Source organism: Anser cygnoides, chromosome 5, assembly GCF_040182565.1.
Source record: "Anser cygnoides isolate HZ-2024a breed goose chromosome 5, Taihu_goose_T2T_genome, whole genome shotgun sequence".
NCBI classification, from domain to species: Eukaryota; Metazoa; Chordata; class Aves; order Anseriformes; family Anatidae; genus Anser; species Anser cygnoides.
In genome coordinates, this window is record NC_089877.1 from 11,485,266 (window position 1) to 11,506,165 (window position 20,900).

Sequence of the window (20,900 nt, forward strand, 5' to 3'; positions counted from 1 at the left end):
ATATGCACACACAAATACATCACAGATGCAAAACTTGTGTCATTTTTGATCAATTCCAGTTATACTCCAAAATTTAAAAAAGGCAAAACCTCAGCACAACAAAAATTATGTTTTAAAAGCTAAGTGCACAATTTTTAGCAACTTGTATAAAGGTACTGGTGACTTCGATTCAAGTTCGAACAACGTTTTCATCATATACAAATACTTCAACATTTTATAGTTCAGCTCAGCCATAAGCAAACTTCTGATGGTCATTGGAAAAAGCACTCAGACTTTTGTTTTTGCTTTGCTCCAACTGTTTGAGACGAATGCTTACTTGGTCTAAACTGACACAGCTCCACTAAAAATTTTCAGATTTTTCCTTCTCCACTGATGTCAGCAGAAATGTCAGAGTTTGCATGAGGTAAGGAGCTACTCTAAAAATTTGAAGAAAGAAAGTTGGCAATATCAGGATGCATACAAGGTCTTAATGGGTAAAGAGCAGCAAGAGCTCCTTCTGCTCACGATGACTAAGAAAGACTTATAATGCCACCATTTCTGGCATGAAATTCTCGCTCTTTCAGTGCTGGTACATGTAATGAGAACAATTTGTTACAAGGGTCATTACAGAGTAAGGATACTGATGCCAACCCAGCAGGAAGATACAATAATATTTCTCTTCTCCTACTGGTCAGCTTTTACAATTAGCAGCCAACAACATCACCAGGTTTTTGTTTAGCACATTTAAAAGTGAGATGAAGTTATTTTTTCAAAAGTAAATAAAAATGGAGGCTGTGAAAGCGCAGTTTATAATGTAATCTGCTCCACATCTATTCCTACCTACCCCCCTCCACAAATCCAAAATGACACAAACGTACCTCTGTCCCCTAATCTGGAGTCTTGGTACACAAAAACATCTCGAGTTATCACATTGAAGGGGGAATTCAACTATAGACTGGAAAAACAGCGACGACTGACAATGAGCTAAAACACCTTTGTTCCATTGTATATTAGAAGTCATTAGCTTGTTCTTGGCAAAAGAAAAAAAAAAGAAAAAATAAGGTAAAAAGCCAAATTTTATATAAGAGATATCCAATTATGTTCAATACAACTCAGGAGAATGGAACTCTGACATGTAAGAGTGTTTGTTGAAGGGGAGACAGCATCCCCATGCCCCTCCATATGAACAAAACTCTCAACAGCTTCACAATAGGTTTTTCATTGCCCTTCTGAGGGGGTGAGATCTCCTTTAATAGCAATGATTGTAATGTATTCAAATGCAACTTACTAACATAAGAACTGACAGTTCCAAAGTTGAATTTCTTAGGAGCCATAATTATTTATGACACTTCATTACAACAACTCTAAAGCATATGGTTACCTTATTAGAAATTAAAATTCATTTTCATATAAATCTCAGCATGACATTACACCAAAAGAATTTAAGTTACTCCAGAGGATGGCAAGTAATTTCACTTATACTGTTCTACAGCTTGCTAGTTGAATTATATGAAAATTCATAAATTATATGAATAAATTATATGAAAATTCATAAATTATATGAATTTCAACTAATTTTCTTTTAGGTATAAAAGCAGTTTTGATAACACAAATAATCCATCTAGAATCATATAGCGCGTAAACACTTTCCAACAAGCTTCTAAATCTACTTAGTATAAAAATGTTGACATTTTTTCTTCAAAAACTTTCTGTCCACCAGCAAGCATATCATCTCTGCCTATCAATGTATGTAATTACCTTGGGGAAGGATGTTTGTTTCATTTTAAATTCTGTCTCCTCCAGTAACAGCTCATAGTACAAGGAAACTGCAATCTCATTTACTAAAGCACATTAAAAAAAAAAAGTACAATTTGGGTTATATCACCAAGAAAAGGGACTTTCACCAATAAATAGAATTACATACATGAGTGGAAATTTAAAATGGGCACTGCCAAGTAACTGAAGTCTTGAAAAGTAGGTTAATAAGCGTTGTTTAAAGAAACTATGAACTACATACAAAAAAAAAATACTTTCAAGTCCCACATTTATGAAACAGGGGAGTAGTTTTTTTGGTTGTTAGATTATTTATTTATTAAGTTTCCACGTGAGGGCTTAATTCTGATTGAAACATTGCCATTGAGGTACTCTTTGCAGCAGATGGTGATCTCAACTGTAACACTTTCACATTTTCTTCTCCAACCCTCCCCTTTGTTTCAGTTTCAACATAGAGAAAAATACAATATATTTGCAATGAACACAATGATTTCCCACCAACAGAAGTCCCATTTTCTTACCTTTGTGTAATTTCATGAAGTATCCTGCGCATACACTTATGCTTATATGTGCATCTATACAGCACAGAACATAAGCTTATTACATCATGCAGTGAATAACAATTGTGAGTTTTGGCATCTTGTGAGAAAGGTTTTTTGAGAAGACAACAAAGAGAAAAATTGTCATTAAAAGCTGATCCAGAAGTCGATGGAAATGATCCAAAACCATAGACATATATCAATGCCACGCAGGTTTATGTGATACCACGTAATGTTCATGTCACTTCCCAAGCCACAATGAAGTGAAATTAAAACAAATGCAATGAAAACAGTGTGTGCACGTGTGGAATTCCACAACAGATTAATTAATTTTACAGCAAGAAAAGCATCAGCTGAGGTTTCCCATCTGACTTGTGCTCCAAAGGCCATATGCACTGGAGTTCACTTCTTACTTGGTTTAAACTGCTCGTGAAAACTTTTGTACACTAGAGTCATTAGCTACAGAATGTGAATGGTCAAAGAATTACACATAAGAGGTAAGATTTATGAAACTCTCTCATCTTAAGAACCACAGCAGAACTTAGATTCTACGATGAAAGATTTCCTTGTTCCTGTGTTTTTTGCAACTGAAAAACTTTTTTTTTTTCATTAAAACTGTGCTGGTTTTTGCATTTGGTCTTTGCATTTCGAACAAGCCATTATTTTTTCCTGATTTTGATGAGGATGGGGTCAACCAAAAAAAAATGTTTTCCCTCTGCATGTTGCTTTCCTTTCCATATGACTTTCAGCAAACAAGTAGGTTTTCTGGCAAAACCTCCATCAACATAAGCATCTTCAGAGTGGAATTTTACAACATATTTATATATCTACCTTTCTGTAAATGATTTCCTGACTATGTCTAACAATATTACGCTCAAATGAAAAGAAACAAAGCAAAGGGATTCTATATGTGTCTGGGACACACAAGTTACAAGGAAACTAAATGCTGCTTTAGTTTGAAAATTAGCAGGAGAATCCTCAAGTTCAAAGCTTATTGTCTCAGACTGAGAGCTAACTAGCCTTATGTATGTAAGTTAAACAATATTCTTGTGTAATCTCATTACTTCACAGGAAACAATATTGTTCCGCAAACCTAAAATAAGAAAGAATGGCATCACCTGCTTTACAAGCTTAAATACTTAAATAATTCACCTGCAAAGCTCTAAATCAAAACACGCAAAATGATAAGAAAGGCAAAAAAAAAAAAGGAGAGAGAGAGAGAGAGAGACAGAGAGAGAAGTATTAGCCTTAGAGTTGTGCTCTTAAATAAGTGAGACACCAAGCTTTATCTAGCCTGCCATCAGAGGCCTGGGGGAAAGAGCAGAGCTTCCAGCTCCACCATGAAGTGGAGACGTCTCTAACCCTATGCACACCACCTACCTACAGCTCTCATGATGTCATGTGCAGCATCAGGCTGTGGCATAAAAGAGACCAAATGCCTAGCAAGGGAGAAGAAGCTATAGAAGGCAGTAGTATAGTACATCAGGCAGTTTACCTGGTCTGTCCATGTTGGATGTTTGGGTCCATGTGCAGGGGCATATAAGTGCTCATTTTTCACCCCAAGGCGCTCATGTTTTTCTCTTATAGCTTGAATCTTAACAGGATTGGCCTCAGGTGTGAGATTAAAGGCAGCATTGATGAGGATAATGGGATTACAGCAACCTGTTCTTCATTATGCAGGACATAATTCTGCAAAATGTTATACTCTTTTTGGTGGGACTGCAATGTCCTAAGAAAGGTCTCCTGAAATTTAGATTGTTACAAACGCTATGAACAGCTATACTTGATCATTAGTCAAACTACAGTCACCTATTGCCACACTGACTTTCACTGTCCTAAAAACAGTCATGTTCTCTTCAAAAGAGTTATTTGCAAAGTCACCCAATGGAACTACGAGTGGCCAAATCTAGTCATTATTGGGTATGTTTTGTAATCAGGATTGTCCTGTTTCATATCATAAACTCTGAAAGACTCAGAAGCCCCACGAAAACTTTTGACTCTCATTCACATAAATAAATTTAGAATAAGAAAATAAATTCAAATATTCACTCATGTTTTTGAGGGTATGCTGATTCCAAAGTCTTATGCTTAACCACCACATTGAAATACAGCCTTCTTCAATGCTACGGTAGACATTAGACACAGACTTTACAGTAACTATACCTCTGCTGGGGGATAATGCCTGCTTGCTCATACAATGGAGCAGCGTCATTCTGGGTGTACTAAGAAACCCCAAACAGCTGACATACATCAACTGCTTAAAGCTTGAAAAGAGTTTTATGCCATTCTGTTTCTGGCCTCTCAAGCACGACTCTCCAATTTGCTTTCATTTAGTTTCCCTCTTTTTGATTTTATGAGCCACAAACTTGGACCACTGTAATTTACATAATGATGAATTATATTGTAAAACAATAAATTATTTAAAATTCTTTCACATCTCCAGCTGAATGAACTTCAGAAAAGACTGGGATTTTTGTTTTTAGGGCCTCAAATGGGAACAAAGAACCTGGATCTAATGATCACACTTCACCCTACCTGTGCCATCTCATTACCACAACAAGATTTAATAAGCACTACTACTAGCATAATAACTGCTAACTTTAACATAGATAAGCATAAACATAAATAAAGAATTAGCATTTCAGATTATAGAAGGTATATTCAAATGAGCGATTGTTTGTTAAACCATGAACATATGCGGAAATGTTAACAATCAGCTTCAGGACATTTAGCCTACTTCAAGAAATTATGTTATTATCTACAAAAATTCCACTTCTAGGCACATAATTCTAGGCCACAATTTTAGAAGTTTTATAAGTCAAATGGATAGGAAGAGTTCAACAGTTAAGCAGTACAATAGCTATGCAGTATTGAATGTAAAAAAGACACTGAGTTAAATAGAGACCGAGTTCAGTCAGCAAGATCACAGAAGGACCTAGAAATTTCCCATTAATCCTCTAATTTACATCCACCTATTAACTAACAGGAAAAGAGACAGTGGGGAAAGATCAATACTTTTGAAACACTTCTGTATGGGGCAAGTTACAGTGAATTAATCAACTAAGAATAACAAAAGATTAAAAACATATTTAAGTCTCTATGTTAATTCTTTATATTTGCCTCTAACCTTGTGATTATGAAATTGCATATAGAAGGACACACTAAGCAAGACAGAGGTGTTATACAGTGAGAATATAGCAACGTGCTTAAGTACAGGCAATCATCCATTTTCAGGATTCAATATGTAGTTAATGTTTCACTGCACAGACAGATAAGTGATCTAAAAGGTAATAAATGCTTCAAAATCAAAAATGCAATTTAGTATTTCTCTGTGTTTAAAAAAAAAAAAAAATCTATCTCAATTTCTTTTCTACTTCCTAACTTGGCAAATATTCTGTAGAAGACAGCCTATCATGGACTAATCTGAGTACACTATCAACTACGAAAAGGTTGTATGCAGCCTACTTCTGTAGGTGTGTTTTATTGTTGTGCTGAAGCACAGGTATTCCAGTACTAGTTAGCTTACTGTAACGGGAAAAAAGTATATAAGGAAAATAACATCACATTACTACAAAATGAGCAGGTTTTCTGACAAGTACTTACTCTTTGGGTAGCAATTCATGGCTTCTGTGACGTTTTTGAAAAGAGCAATAATGAGCAATAATTTTATAACAAATTAAGATAAAATGTTTGGTGTACAGAAAGGGAAAGAGTGATTTAGTTACATGCCTTCTGAATGAAAGTCCTGAGGGACCCTAGAGCACACTATCAGGACAAAATATGGGAACAGTTCTCACAAAATTTAAGGCATTTAATTTGTTAACTCTTTAAGCTGAGGTAACATCAGCAAGGTGACCTTGAGAGGGCATATAAGGAAACTAGCTATGCTGCCTGAATTAATCTCACGTAAACACATCTCACAGATCATCTTCTGTCACTAGCAACTTAACCAGTAAAGGGGGAGGAGAAAACAAACAAACAAACAAAGCAGCACCAGGCATTCTCAACAGTACATTTGGCCTCAGAACTTTCAGCTTCTTTAAGGGTAAAACAGTCTCACCCAAGACATCCTGTCCTAAACACTGCAACAGGCTGCTTCTGCCACAAGTTTTCTTTATATTCTTATAAAACAGCTTTATTTTGTCATCTGCTCCTAAAAAAACAACTCAGATTCACACAGCTTGTTTATACTCTTTACACCAAGAACTAGAAGATATCCTAGAGAGCATGCGTCGTCCCACTACAGCATAAAGGGGGAAGAAGCCCTACAATGAAGTAATACAGTGAGAATATTAATTTTTACAGGCCCACTTCAGTCAGTGGATCCATTTTTATATTATATCCATTACCACAATGGTGTTCTGGGGTGACAGTTGTGAACCAGAAAAGGGAAAAATACTGCTGTGTAGCATGACATCTCGTGGTATGCTACCCTATCACTTTTACTAGCTGCTTCTTGGGGAGATGAGTAGTTGTGCATATGAACGAAAAAAATACTAATTTTCTTGTTTGATGCACTCTTGTCAGCAAGAGTAGACATGCATTATCCTAACTGGGAGATTCATCCCACTTCAGATTTAAACAGCTCTTACAATGAATCAGAACCTAACTTCCATTAGGTAATAATCGCTTTTGCACCAACCTGACTTTGCAGGCAGAAAAGAACTGTTAGTATTCAAGCAGAAGGTAGCAAAGAATGCAGAACTGATATGTGGAGGGGGGAAAAAGTGATTCTTGCTTTTGTTTACTAGGAAATACATAGCAGAATCTCACAGAATTATTTTCAGAAAGATGTCGCTCTGCTTCTTAGCATCTAGAACATAAGGATAATCATGCTAGAGACAAGCATTACTTTTAGCTGATTTGGCTTGCTTTTTCTCATTTCATCTCTAGACTTCAAGACTCTCCTATTTGCAAACACTTTCCTCTCTCTTACTAGCATTTTCAGGATGGTCCTATTGGTATTTGTCAAGTAGTCACAGAGTCCGGAGCTTTCTAGCTTTAACAGTGTATTGACAATTTGCTTGTCTACTGTACACATCACATAACATGCCTGGAAGAAACAGCATGACACAAAATCAAATGAATTGCCCATTTTGGTCCTGCTTTTGCCACTGAAATACCGCACCATTTGTAACTAACGCTCTGCATGCATGCAGCCCTCACACAGGTGCTTTTATGACATATGCTAAGAAGTCATAGCGGCAAGTGTTCACAGTGCTTCCATCCTGCAGACACTGGGCTCTCTGGCTATTTGGGCCATTCCCAGAGTTTATCCATGCATATGTGACAGAAATAAACAGGCACTGGTTTAATGCTTTTGCCTAAGTATCCCATCTGTAGTTGAACCTCCATCAATGTGGTTAATAGAAATATTTCTATACGTCTCTCTGCAAATGGCAAATGCTATAACTACATAACAAAAATGCAACAGGCAAATTGACAGAAAATTGCTTTTCAATTTTTAAATTGAATATATCGCATTTACAGAACACGTAGAACCTCCAGTACCGCCTTCATTCATTACAAGCTTTATGCATTTGTTTTCAGAAACTGTCTTCCCTAAAGACACCTATGTTATTTCAAAAAAAAAAAAAAAAGGAATACTAACAGTTATCCCACCTGTATATTTTGACATGAAGAGCTGCTAACCATTTTAAGAGTAGTTAGTGGGAATGAACAGTAAGAGCATTCCAGGATTGATTTTGTAATTTATTTCCCAATTTTGCTAATGCCAACTCCCTGACAAACATCAGAAGTTTTCTATTTTTTTTTCCCACTCTACTACAAACATGAATATGGAATGTTAGGAGGAGAGAGGGTGGAAGGACACAAATACATGTGAAAACATAAAAGGGACTCAAATGCAATTCTTCAGAGATCTTACAAGACTGAAATGATGCCATGAGGTCCAGCCAGGATAAAACTGAATAAGAGTTAGCACAAATAACAGTAAAAACTCAGGGAAGGTAAAATAATACCATGCATTAGAATTCGATTGCACAAGATTTTTCCAAGTACAGTTGAAGACACAACAAATGTGGAAAGCTCTTTCAAGTTAAAGATCTGGAGCATTCTGAACTAAGGTGCCACCTACCAGTACATGTCACAAATACAAACTAGTTTAACCTCACCTTCTGAAAGGAAACTGTAATCTTGTACGCCTTTTAAGTTTAAGGGCTTAGGAATCACAAAGACAAAATCAGAATTACAGCTGAGAATATCTTCCTTGCTTCCACTGATGTTCTGTATGTTTATTACTTCCTGTTCGGGTGTTTTTTGTATTCAGTTCTTACACAATAACACACAGAAATCCAGAACTACACACACACAGAAGCAACACATACTATACTAACATCCTGCTAAATTCTACCATCAGATGCATGCCTATGGCTTCATTGATTTGAGTAACAGCTTCACCGTGAAGCTGAGCACATTATACAGCCAACTATGAAATTATTCTGTTTAGCAGATTAAACACAGATGAGAGAGATTAGATTAGAAAGGCATATAAAGCAATTTTGCAGAAAGCTGTTCTAAGGAGCAAAAGAAAGCCCTTCACAGAGCTGAAAGGAGTCACCTCTTGGCTAATTGATTTGTCAATCTGTAGTTGTCCTTGTTAAAGCCCCTTCTCTTCTTGACATTACCTCCTAAAAACTACTCTCCATCTAGCAAACTTATCATTTCATAACAGCTATAAATACACTTTTGTCTATCCCACCATCTCAGGCAGCAGAAAAGCTGTATTTATTCAGTTGCCTCATGCTTCAACCACACACACGGCAGCCAGGGATTCGGGCTGCCCTTTCAAAATTCAATGCAACACAGACGAGACATAATTCAAGCTAATTTCTTCAAAAAGAAGGACCGCCACTGCCATTAGTAATATACTGCCAACATCTCCAAAATTACTTGAGTCAAGGTTTTTAAACTTCTGCCATAGAAGAAAAAAAGAAAAGAGAGACAATCTGCTACTAGATTAATAAAAACACTCAACATTGATTTTACTTAAAAAGGCAAAAAAGAACAAGTACTGATTTCTGCATCATGGCTAATAAAGTGCCTCGTTACTGTCTTTTGATTTCTGAATAGGTCTTGCAGTACCTATATAGCAGCTCTTCTCGCAGCTTTTCTTTTTGTAGAAAAAAAAAAGATTCATAAGGTACTGTATCTCTGCTGCCTGCCTTTAAAAAAAACACTCGGCAACTGTTTTCCCAGTCAGTGAAAGTTCATATATAGGACCATTCAAATTATAGTTTGCAGAGAACTGACTAAATGCCATGAGATTTATAACTGCACGTTACTGAATAGCTTTATGAAATATTAAAGCAGTCTTGTTCACTTATGTATACTAAAAAGTCTTTTTATGGAAGTGGGATTATTTAAGCCTAGTCCATGCATGCCTTTTTTATCCTTCCATCCAGTCTTCCAATTCTTAGTGAATTTTAACAGCTTGTCAAAGATGTCCATTCCATCACCGCTACTGTTGGAAGAAAAACCTAACGAAATATTTTTGACAAAGTAGTTCTAAAACTTTCTATGATGGCCAAAAGATTACATATTGTAGCTTAATATATACAATATATACAAGGGTGTTCAAAAAAAAAAAAAACAGTAGGCAAAGGCAGGAAGAAATGTGGTATACATTGATTAATCAATTTATTTTTTATTAAGTAGATCATAGCTACGAACAACAGCAAACTACAGAAAACACTGAGAAACAGAAAGAATAATGCTCCATTGCAGCCATTCCTATGATGATATAATACATCATCAGAAGTACCTCAGCTACACTCTTCCCAGAAACAGGTCTCTTTTGTATCATAGGAAGACCATTTCAGTAAACTACATGACCCACAGAAGTACTTCAGGAAGCATTGCAGATGTGTAATACCATTTCTGTATTCAAGTCTCAATACCCCTTCACACTTACCTTTCTCACAATTGCCTGCAAAATATCCTCTTCCAAAGTTAATACATCTCATAAAGATGTCGCTCTCTAGAAAATACTTTACAAGGTAGATGCTATTGTCTAAAAAATGGTGTTTTGAAACTCATAATGACAGCATGACCATGGCATGCCAAGATAAGACTGCAACAATGAAGTACAGCAATAGGTAGGTAATCCGAACAGTCCAGCATCACTTTCACCTTTTTTGGTAATGCTTAATTCATATTTATATGTTGGAAAAAAAGGTCCCTATATTTACCATCATGAAACCGAACTTTGCAATAGAATTCATTCTTCAACCATTTGTTCAGTACTATGTTTCTGAGTACATTGTTAAGGGGACAGGTCTTTTAGCATTTTGTTTACCTTCACAATATGCAGAGTCCCCTTGGACAGAGAGGTAACCATTCTTGCATTCACAGGTAGCTTTTGTGTTCCAGTTTTTGCACTCTGAATTTTCACCACATCTGTGTCCCTCTGCACAGAAGTTATGGCCTGAAATCAAGGAACATACAAAAAGTTATTAAAATATGTTTAGTTCAGGTATTAAGGTTTTATATTTATATCGATTGTATTATTCTCTGAAAAGCTTTGGCATGCTACATAGTAGAAATTCCCTCTATAAACCAATATGGCACAAACAGGCTTTTTGGATTCCTCCAATGAATCTGTACTCAAGTAAAGTCATTTTGTTCAAAAACATATTTGTATGACTCACTTTAGTAAGGAGAAAAGAACTTCTAAGCAGGAAACCATGTCAATACATTAGTCTCCAACAGAATCTATGCAGGATTATCTCTGATTGACACAAAATATAACAGTAACTTACACCAAAAAGTATAATGAAGTGTAATAATAAGAAGTTCACAATTCTCTTACTGTGCATAACCAAGCACTTGTTCAGGCAAGCAAAACAAGACCTTGCATTAGAACACAAAACTGTACTGATAATCAAGACAATTGCAAGCACTGTCTTTTAATCCTGTCATGAAAAACTAGCTGGATTGTTTTTGCAGTCTATAATTAATCTACATATCATGTTTTGTAGTGCAGATTTTTTATTTCTCTCTCATTTTCCTTGACACAAATTCTCAATAGCTTTTTTGCGAACGCCTTCTTCTATCCCACATATTGACATTTCTAATAGCATCATGAACTTTCCTAGTCTCTCCGAAAAACTCACAACTGGCTGAAGTTCTTCATTCAATAGTTCTCTAAGATGTATCAAAATCTCTCTCTGCTGAAGTTTAAAAAGGAAATAATTGCAATTTTAACCCTCTAAAAGGCACTCCATTGGAGATACTGTAAGTGATAACTAAATACCTTACAGAACTTAACAGGAATTCCACCTCACGAGTATTACCAGAGTATTTTTTGATGGATTTTTCTCTGTTAACATCCAGGAATCTATTTTATTTCCTTGATACATATAAACAGTATGGTAGTTATTTTTCCTTTATTTTCCTTCCTTGGAGGAGGGAAAAACTCTTTTTTTGTTTTGGTTTGGTTTGGTTTTCAGCCTTATTTTTGTGGAAAGAAAACAGAAATGTTTACAGGTATGTGTGTGCTATGCATACCAGAAACTCAGACTACATGCACTCTAATTTTTTCTTATATCAATACGCAAGAACAGTTTCTGCCAGTTCTGATTGGTCATAAGGGAGCAAACCGAAAGTTCTAGTTCATTCATCCTAAAGCTTCTATAAAGACAGCTAAGAGGAAAAAAAAAAGGAAAAAAAAAAAAAAAAAAAAAAAAGTTGATCTAGACTTCTAAGACCTAAATGCCAGGTGCAGATCTTCATTCATATCCTTTCCTCTGATGTTCTTTAGGGAAATTCATAAGACTTTAGCTTGTACTAAAAACAGTTTTTTCTACCATAAGCAAAATTTCATAGAGCTACCCTGAAGCTGTTTTTTGTTCATGGGTTTATATTTGTTTTTAAACACACACTTCAGTCATCTATTAACTTAAAACTCAGATTTTGTCACTTTAGTGAACTCAGATTCTATGAGTCTGGCTAGGATTGATCACCTAATATTGGGCTGTGATGTCACCTTAAGAAAATGTAATACTTATCAGTAATGAGAACACATTCTCGGGGTCAACGTCCAACTCTGCACTTAAACTTCATATTAATTTTACTAGCAACAAGGGTATCTTCCTTGTGCTACGTTGTTCTTTCAAGGTAATCTAACTTGCATTTAAAAAAAAAAATGATGTCTTTGCATCTCCTTTTGTCTCTGTTAATGACAACTGCAGATATTCCTTCTAATCTTCATTATTTCACAGTCTGGTGAAAAACACTCAAGTATTCCAGATACAGCCTTGTCAAGCCTGTGTACATTTTACACTGTTTTTTTGTTTTGTGTTTTTTTTTTTTTTTAAAAAAAAAAAAGGTGCATAAATGGCTAAAGGCAGTGTAATTGCAATCTCAGTATTTGCCTTCTTGTTTTCACCTATAGAATTTTAATTGAAACTGAACACCGGAACTCATCTTCCCAAACTTCTCCATTCAGCATCTAATTTATACTCTCCAAGCAAGATTACTATTCTGTTAGCGTTCTGGATAATATCCAAGAGACAACTGTTTTTTTTTTATAATATTCCCTTTGTCGCTGTTTCCCCTAAGACTGTGACATCCTAGACTATTTCCTGCTCCTTTAGAATAATAATTCTCCCTTGAACTCATACACTGTATTAATTTTGTATTTAATTATTACTGGTAGATAGTACAACTAAGAGCCAAGATAATATCAGTGTGTTAGCCTGAGCACTATAAAATACTTTAATTTAGTGTGTATTGTTACTATTGTACTAGGATTTGAGATTTATCTAATATATATATAAACAATAATATAGAAATGATTTAGGTTGTCTAACCCAAAGTGTCCATCTTTTAACCTGTGATCATTTTTTGGCAACTTTAATACTCATAATTAGCCAATGGGAAAGCCTCTCTGGGTCAACTTTCATCACAAGTCCCAAGTCCCAGGTCAACCACGCATTTCTAACAGGACTTGCTCTAAAGCACAACACCCTGACAAGCTTACAATAGTTCTAAGAATTCTTCACTGTTTATTTATCACCTCTGAAATTCACCAGTACATACTATAACTACACTAACTATCCATTTAGCACCAGTAAGGCTGCCTTTTTTTTTTTTTTTTAAACTTTCTAGAAAAAAATTATATCGCTTTCATTCCCTTATTACCAACTGTATGCAACATGAACCTCCTCGGACTGGACTCTGCTTCTCCATTCAGAAGCAGACTTGTGTTTCCAAGTTTGAATGCTGTTAAAAGAGCATAGAAGAAAAAAGTAATGCTCCAGTTCTATAACTTAGGTATATGTAACTGGGGGCTCCGAAGAACTTTTCTGTTCTCCCCTCATTAGGAATACACAATGAGAGAACACCTACTACTTCTCTAGATTGCTTTAGCATTTGTTATTTTGAGACGTGTGAAACACTGTTTCTTGCCTTTGAAAATGTTGACTAAAAGTGACTCAATCTCTATTTCCCACAGCATTTCAGAAAATTTGTTCCACACCTCCACAAGTGGAAAGCAGCATGTCTATTCTGTTAAGAGCATGCATGGTGCTTCAACTCTCTAAGTTTTCAAGCTTTTACAAAACAAACTTAATTTAAGGTTGACGAGTAGAACATAGATGATTGTACAGAATGCTAAGGGGTCACTGTATCTGGGTTAGAGTAGACATGCCGCTGGATCAGAGGCTCTAGCAAATGCTTTTTTTTTTTTTTTTTTCAGTGAAGACACACATTTAGCACTTTAAAAGAGCCAAGAGTCACATACCCAAGAAGTGTGGTTCTTACATTTCCTAGACCCCAGTCTGCATTATCTCCATCTGGGATTTTGGAAGCAAACGAATAAAATACTACCTACTCTTTCTTAGCTGATATTGAATCTGAGTGCTTTTCCTGCTCTTCGGGCAATAAAGGCCAACTAGTTATTTGGCTGTAATGTGAAAAAGTAAGCTACCTCTGTTTTTTTGACACCTTTAACAACCCCAGTTCAACATCTAATTTAGATAAACATTTAAATTCATTCATATTCAGCAAAACCGCCAGGAATGCATCCAGAGCCACTGACCAATTAAGACTGTGCTTATACATACTCCTGACTAAGCAGGGCGGGACCTAAGCACTGACTAAAACGTCACTCTATTGATGGGAGCAATTACTTATTGCCAAGTAAGCACAATGGAAAAGAATGCAAATATCTGATAATTATTAGTTCTTCGCTGTGAAATGGCAACAATAGGTTTCCTTCAAAATACCAACACAGTTGTCAAAACCACCCCATGATACTGCAATAGGGTGTCTGAATGCCAGTCATGGATGGCAGCTAGCTGAGGGCATTCATTCCTATTGCCCAGGTGAAAATAGCCGAATTACCAAGACTTCAGAATATTCAGCCAAGTCTTGTCTGAGATGGTCAGCTCTTCTCTAAATATAGAAAAAGTTTAAAATAGAATCATCAAACGTGAGCAAGCAGGCAATTGAAGTGGATTTGACAGAAGTTTGGAAAATCTTAAATAGTTCTGATAATCTAAACTCATTTCAGGATAACTCAGATGACAAGGCAAATGAGCATGGATTAAAATTACAGACAAACACATTCAGAACAAATGTCAGAAACCATTCTCCCCAGACATATGCACACAGTTGTCAATGTTCACAACAGCCCTGCAAAGTCATTCAAGTCATTCATGATACAATTAGATACGACCAACAGGGGAATTAAATATCAAAGAGTTGTTCAGATTTTTGATAGACATGATGATCTCTGTTCCTTCCCCAAACATTTCTGACAATGTTACTCTCTTCTTTATCAAGGCTGCTGTAATGTTTGCTCCAATTTTTCTACAGAACATCGGATCATAGAACATGATTCATATCTTTCAACTCCCAATATTTGACTGTAAAAAGACCATTCATAAATGTACTAAAACAAGTATGAAAGAGGTCAGATTTCATGATACCAGACATAAAACTATCACTTCTGCACCATCAGAAAGTGCACAACACGGCTGTCCCAAGTAAAATCATCTAAAATTAATCACTTATTCCATTTGGAGTAACCTAAAAATTGCTCTAATTTTTTCCAGCCTTCTTAACCTCTTCACATTCTAGTTCCCAGAATCTGCTTTCCCAGAGCAGTATGCTCAACTGTTTTGTGCTCTCATTGAGGATTTTTTAAGTACCTAACATGTTTAGTAATTGGGTTTAATTATCAATTGAAGAATGCAAGAACACATTCAAAAGTATTGTTGGAGTCACTATATCCTATCCATATCTCCTCACGTTTTTTAGAGACAGCACTGCTGCGCCTCCCATTTTTCTGACGGTTTCCTTAAAACATCTGTAATGCTTTTTGTACTTTCAGTTTCCCTCGCTGCTCACTTCAGAAACTCTAAACTCCCCTTCTCTTGCTCTTCAAGAATCTGTCCTTCAGCAATCCACATTTCATTATTTCACACGTTAGAGGCTTCTTAAAAGAATGCTGGGGATACTTACATTAATAGCATGAGTAATGCCCAAAAGTTCCAAGGTCATTTCACCCTCAAAATCTTCACAATAATTATGGTTTAGCCCCACATTTACCATGTAAACATATAAAGTAAAATTGGGGAACAAATCATTGGAAGAGTCATAAAATTTGCACTAGCAATTATGCCCTTTCATGATCTGAATCAGTTTTTAAATGAGTCATGAGCAATGAAACACTTTGAAAAGCAGTTTTTATGTCTTCTGAGACTGTGGTCCCAGAACATAGTGGTCTGACATAAAGCAGTAACTTCGTAAATTCTTTTAAGCTGCTATATGATTGCAGACCTTATTACGCACTGTTTATTTGCATGCATTAGAATAATGGCACTGCACGGCCTAGCAAACTTCTGAAGATTTTTTTTCTTTCTGCAAGCATAAAGGTCTTCTAAATCCTAAATATTGTTATAACTAAGCATAACAAGTAACTAATTCATATTTATCAACCTCCATTATATCTTAATAAAAGTAAAACCTCGAAATAATTCATACTTTACAGCAATGAAAGAGAAACATTTCTAAAAAAAAAAAAAACTCAGCGCTAGACAGGGAGAGATGAGAAATATGCTAATTGAAGGGCCTTCTCATGTTCCAACTGAAAGAACTGAAATCCTCTTACAACACGCAGTACAAGTGAGGATAGCAGAAGCCTCATTTTTAGACTATAGTGCTGTTTCTGCAGAAATGCATGCTTCAGCTCATCAGTAGCATTCTCCCCTTCCTGCTAACCAGCATCATCAGTCTATCTAAATCCATCAGCCAAACCATATTACAGGATAGCAAATAAAAATTACTTTCTCCAGAAAGCAAACAGCTCTCACTACTTCATTATTTCCTCACACCCTCTCGTTTAGAGAGCATGACTGAAGGAGCTAGGGGCTGTTGAGACTGTTCTAACATACCAAAATTATGAGCATAACAACATAAAAATTCTCTCATGAAATTTATTTGTATCACTCATTCAAAAGAGGAAAAATCCACTCTTTCAAAAATTATACACTGTCTTTGGCAAGGAGAAAAACAGCTGAAGGGAACAATAAAACACTTTTATGACACTATTTTTTGTATTAGATTTGTCCCTGGGCCATAAAAAATGTAGTAGGCATGCTGTAAGAAAAAAGAGTGATTCGCAAAAAGGGAGTAAAAAATCTATTTTAGCACACAATGGTTCTTTGTAAAATTTTACAATTAACTAAACTTTTTGTAAGCCTAAAAGAGAGCTGAATAATACCATATGTCCTGCTAAAAAGTATAAAGTAGCCACATCATGTAAACAGATATTTGTATTAAAGCACGCAGATTAAGGGCAAAACAACATGTAGTCCACGTTACATTCAGGAAGAGACCCTACGTACAGATCTGTTGAGGCCCATTTTTGCGTTCAGGCCCATCAAATCACAAAAATAAACTGTCATTGTACAGCAAAGTACTTCCATACTACATCCACTTTGCTGCACTCCTTATACAGACATTTCACTGAAATCTATACATTGACTTTTATCATATTAGTTTCATATAGTACTTCTGCCATATTTTAAAATCATGTAGCAAACCTGAGGAAGAAATGGTGTCATTTGCTGTTTTTACTTTTCTAACCATTTATGACCAATAATGACTATCTAAGAAGCTCACCAGCTGTGTACATTACAGTATTCAATTCAGTCCTTTGCTGACTCACAGTTTCCACCATCATAAACACCACAGTTTTTTGTGTGGTGTTTTTTGTGTGTTTTTTTTTTTTTTTTTTTTCCCCTTGCATAACCTGTTTTATTTTAAGCATTTAGCTGTTATTGTGGTAGATATTACCGAGCAAAGGGATTTTAGCAAATGTTCAGCAAAGGTATTTTGTAACTCTACAGAACATGAAATTCAATAGAGGTTTTCCATATTTCAACAACTAGATACTAAAGAAAGCACAAATTGATATGAAAACAAAACCTTCCAGTCAATAGTACGTACAGATAAACTTTGCATAGTATCATTGGTCTCATTTAACATTACTATTAAAGTTTTACCAATCATCTTGTTGACTGTTACAGTTAAACGCTAATGCCATTTGTCATCATACATATAATGTGAAATTTGCACATGATGTGCAAACAATCCGTGTGGGTTTCCAATAATTTTTGATTACTTGGTATTATATTTACTACTGTGTTTTTTCCTCACTGCTTTTCTTCTTAGACAACGAAAGATAAACATAGTCTCTTAAGGAAATCATTACTACAAAACAGAGAAGTACTCTATCCCTTCCCAATAAAGGACATGTTGGAACATGACAAGACCAGAAACTATAGCCATGAGAAACAAGAAATTCTGAACAAATATTCCTTTTTTTTTTTTTTTTTTTTTTTTTTTTTTTAAAAAAACACCAGTGCTCTGCATATGATGAAATTATACACTACCAATTTAGGTTGCATGGAACCAAAGCCAAAATGTCAAGCATATATTCTATTGCAAGATCTAAAAGGCAATTTAGGAGTGCTAACTTCAATTTATTGCCTTACAACATTGACAAAACTAATCACAAATTTAAGCATAATTTTGAAAATAATTTTAAAAAGCAAAGAAGAAATAAAATGAAGAACATAGTGTTTTAGTAGAAAGCAAAAGCAGAACTGGCATGGAAGTTTGGTGTATCAGCTTGAAAGTTTATCAGAATTCATAGGAAGTGAAAGTACAATTCCTTCCTCTGCTTCTGGAGACCACCACGTAAGTATACATATTCATGCTATTTTATAAATAATAAAAACAGTCTGGGGATGAATATCTAAAAAGGAGTACCTATCATTAACAATAATATAGGATTGAATAATTATAGAACTTATCTTTCATCAACTTTGAAGCTTTCAGCTTTCTAACACTTTTAAGTAATGAAGCTAATTTTTCAGTACTACACTGCATCAAACTAGGCCATCTGTTAAGAAGTATCATTAAGACATTGAGCCCTCTAAGGGACAGAGAAGTAACATTTACTGCTTGCTTAAATAGTTACAGATGGTTCTAGAAAGTGCTTGAAAAAAATCACGTTTATATTCTTAGTCCATCATCCAGCAAGCAGTCTCAAACATGCTGGCCCCGTCATTCACTTCCAAGTTCAAGGCCTTAGTAAATATTTAACTACGCATATTTATTAATTAATTTTTACTGGCCAGAGGGACAGATTCAGCGTTCCTCAGCATCTACAATGACACTCTGGAGAAATTTACATACAGGCAAGAAAGCAGTCCAGTAGGGCCAGATAACCATCTAAGTCTGGAAATATCTAATGCTCATTTGGCATGCCTCTTGCTTGAACATTTCTGAGGTTCAGCACTAACAGCTGGCACACAAGACCTGCTCTGAGAGACTAGAGTCCCTTTAAGCTCAGCTGAGAATCAGTGCCAAAGGAAAGGTACGGAACAGAGGTACCATACAGGCATATCCAAGGAACAATTATAACACCTTTCACCCAGCAGCTCACTCAGTACAACACACTTCAAGAAGAAAGCTTATTCAAGTTCCCTAGCCTTGTGAAATCCATGTTTTCCTCACTTGAAGTGATTTCCTCAGCTAAGATATTAGCCATGGCTTGTTCAGTCTGATCCAGCATGCAACCAGGATTCACCAAGGATGCAAGGGAATATACAAGAGGAACCTGCATCTCAACACCACAATGGAAGAAGAACAAAAGGGATTCTGGGCATTAAGGTTATTTTTTCATTTTTATTCTGTAATTGTCCAGCTCAATTCATAAATGAGTCCTGAGAGAACTCAAAACTAAATCAGCTTCAAAGCATGCATCAAACTGGCATCTTAACATTATTATTGTTATTTTAAGATTGAGAGCGCTCAAAAGTTCACTCCCCAAAAGCTTGGAACCCTGTACATTTAGTGCAATTGCAAGTTCAAGCAATGTAATGTACCTACTATTTTAAACAATTTATTCACAATGGGAATTCGTAAGAGATACTGGACCCTTTCTTCCCCAGTTCTTTTCTCCCTGCCCTTCTGTAATTCAGAGCAATTACAGCTACGTTGCTGGTAAGTCTTCTACTCAAAGCAATATTACAGACTGGCTTTATGTGAAGGCTAATTACAGACTCAGGGTTCATAAGAGTAACTAATATCTCATTAAGAAGAATTGTTCCTTCCAGTGTATCCCCCCGTTGAATCATCAACATACATTCCTTCTAAGCATGCATAGTCTCCGGCTTACCTCTGCAAACACTGCAACATTGGTTCTCTGGAAGAACATGATCTTTTTCTGAGCAGTTCAATGGCGGACAAGTCTCTGTTACTTTTACTAAAACTCCATTCTGAAAACAAATAACATTTTTTAAAATGACTTGAATGAAAACACGTGCAATGGCTAGGATCACAATTTTCCATCTACAACTCTGGCAACCTCTAATAACAACAAGAGTAAACTAGTAGGCAGCAAGCTAAATTTATTTTTATACCATAAACCAGAATCTCAAGTAATTCCATTGGATGTCTATGCCCACAGTTGGGAAAAAAAAAAAAAAAAAAAAAAAAAAGACACACAAGTATTTGAAGGAATTAAAGAACTTCTCTCTAGGTTTTTGTTAAAGACAGCCTTTCAGCTTTGTGCAAGTCCAACTTTAACTCCTCCTAGTTCATATTCTACATACCTCACTGCTAAGCTCAAGTGCTCACAACAGATAGATGTTTTCAGATGTCATGTATTGTCCTTCTGTGTCCAATTAAAAGGGTCTGTTCTTTAGAAGTACTGATCACCTAATTTCCACAAATCAGGTCCTTCAAAGCTATGGCAAGGCAGAAATCCAATCTTGAGGTATCCATACAGAGATAGCCATATAAAATGTAAAACAAGGTAAAGATGTTCCCGTGCCTTTGATTTCTGGTAGATTTAGGTTTAGACTGTACAGGAGGTCTAGTTGCCGGTAGGGATTTTCTGAAGTACTTGACAAAGAACAGAGCTGGGGAGATTTTGCACCATAATTTTACTCCATCTTCTTCCCAACCAGGAAATCAGTTTCATTATAGCTGCAGACCAAACAGATCTCCTGCTCTTCAGTTAGATGACTCTTAACATCTTGCCCAAAAATAGCCTTCTCTTTTCTTTTC

The 20,900-nt window shown here is 35.8% G+C and overlaps 1 protein-coding gene across 10 annotated transcripts in view; it reads right to left on the bottom strand.

Moving 5' to 3' along the window:
- The window catches only part of NELL1 (neural EGFL like 1), a 298,939-nt gene that overhangs the window by 198,979 nt on the left and 79,060 nt on the right, over positions 1 to 20,900 (bottom strand). For all 10 annotated transcript variants that reach the window (XR_010831634.1, XR_010831632.1, XR_010831633.1 and 7 more), the window contains exons 11-12: positions 20,008 to 20,107; positions 10,609 to 10,737 (exon numbers count right to left, since the gene is read on the bottom strand). Coding sequence is in view for 7 of the 10 variants with exons in the window: in XM_013177634.3 (XP_013033088.3) it covers positions 10,609 to 10,737; positions 20,008 to 20,107 (229 nt within the window). In the remaining 3 variants the exon portion in view is untranslated. The remainder of the gene's footprint in view (positions 1 to 10,608; positions 10,738 to 20,007; positions 20,108 to 20,900) is intronic.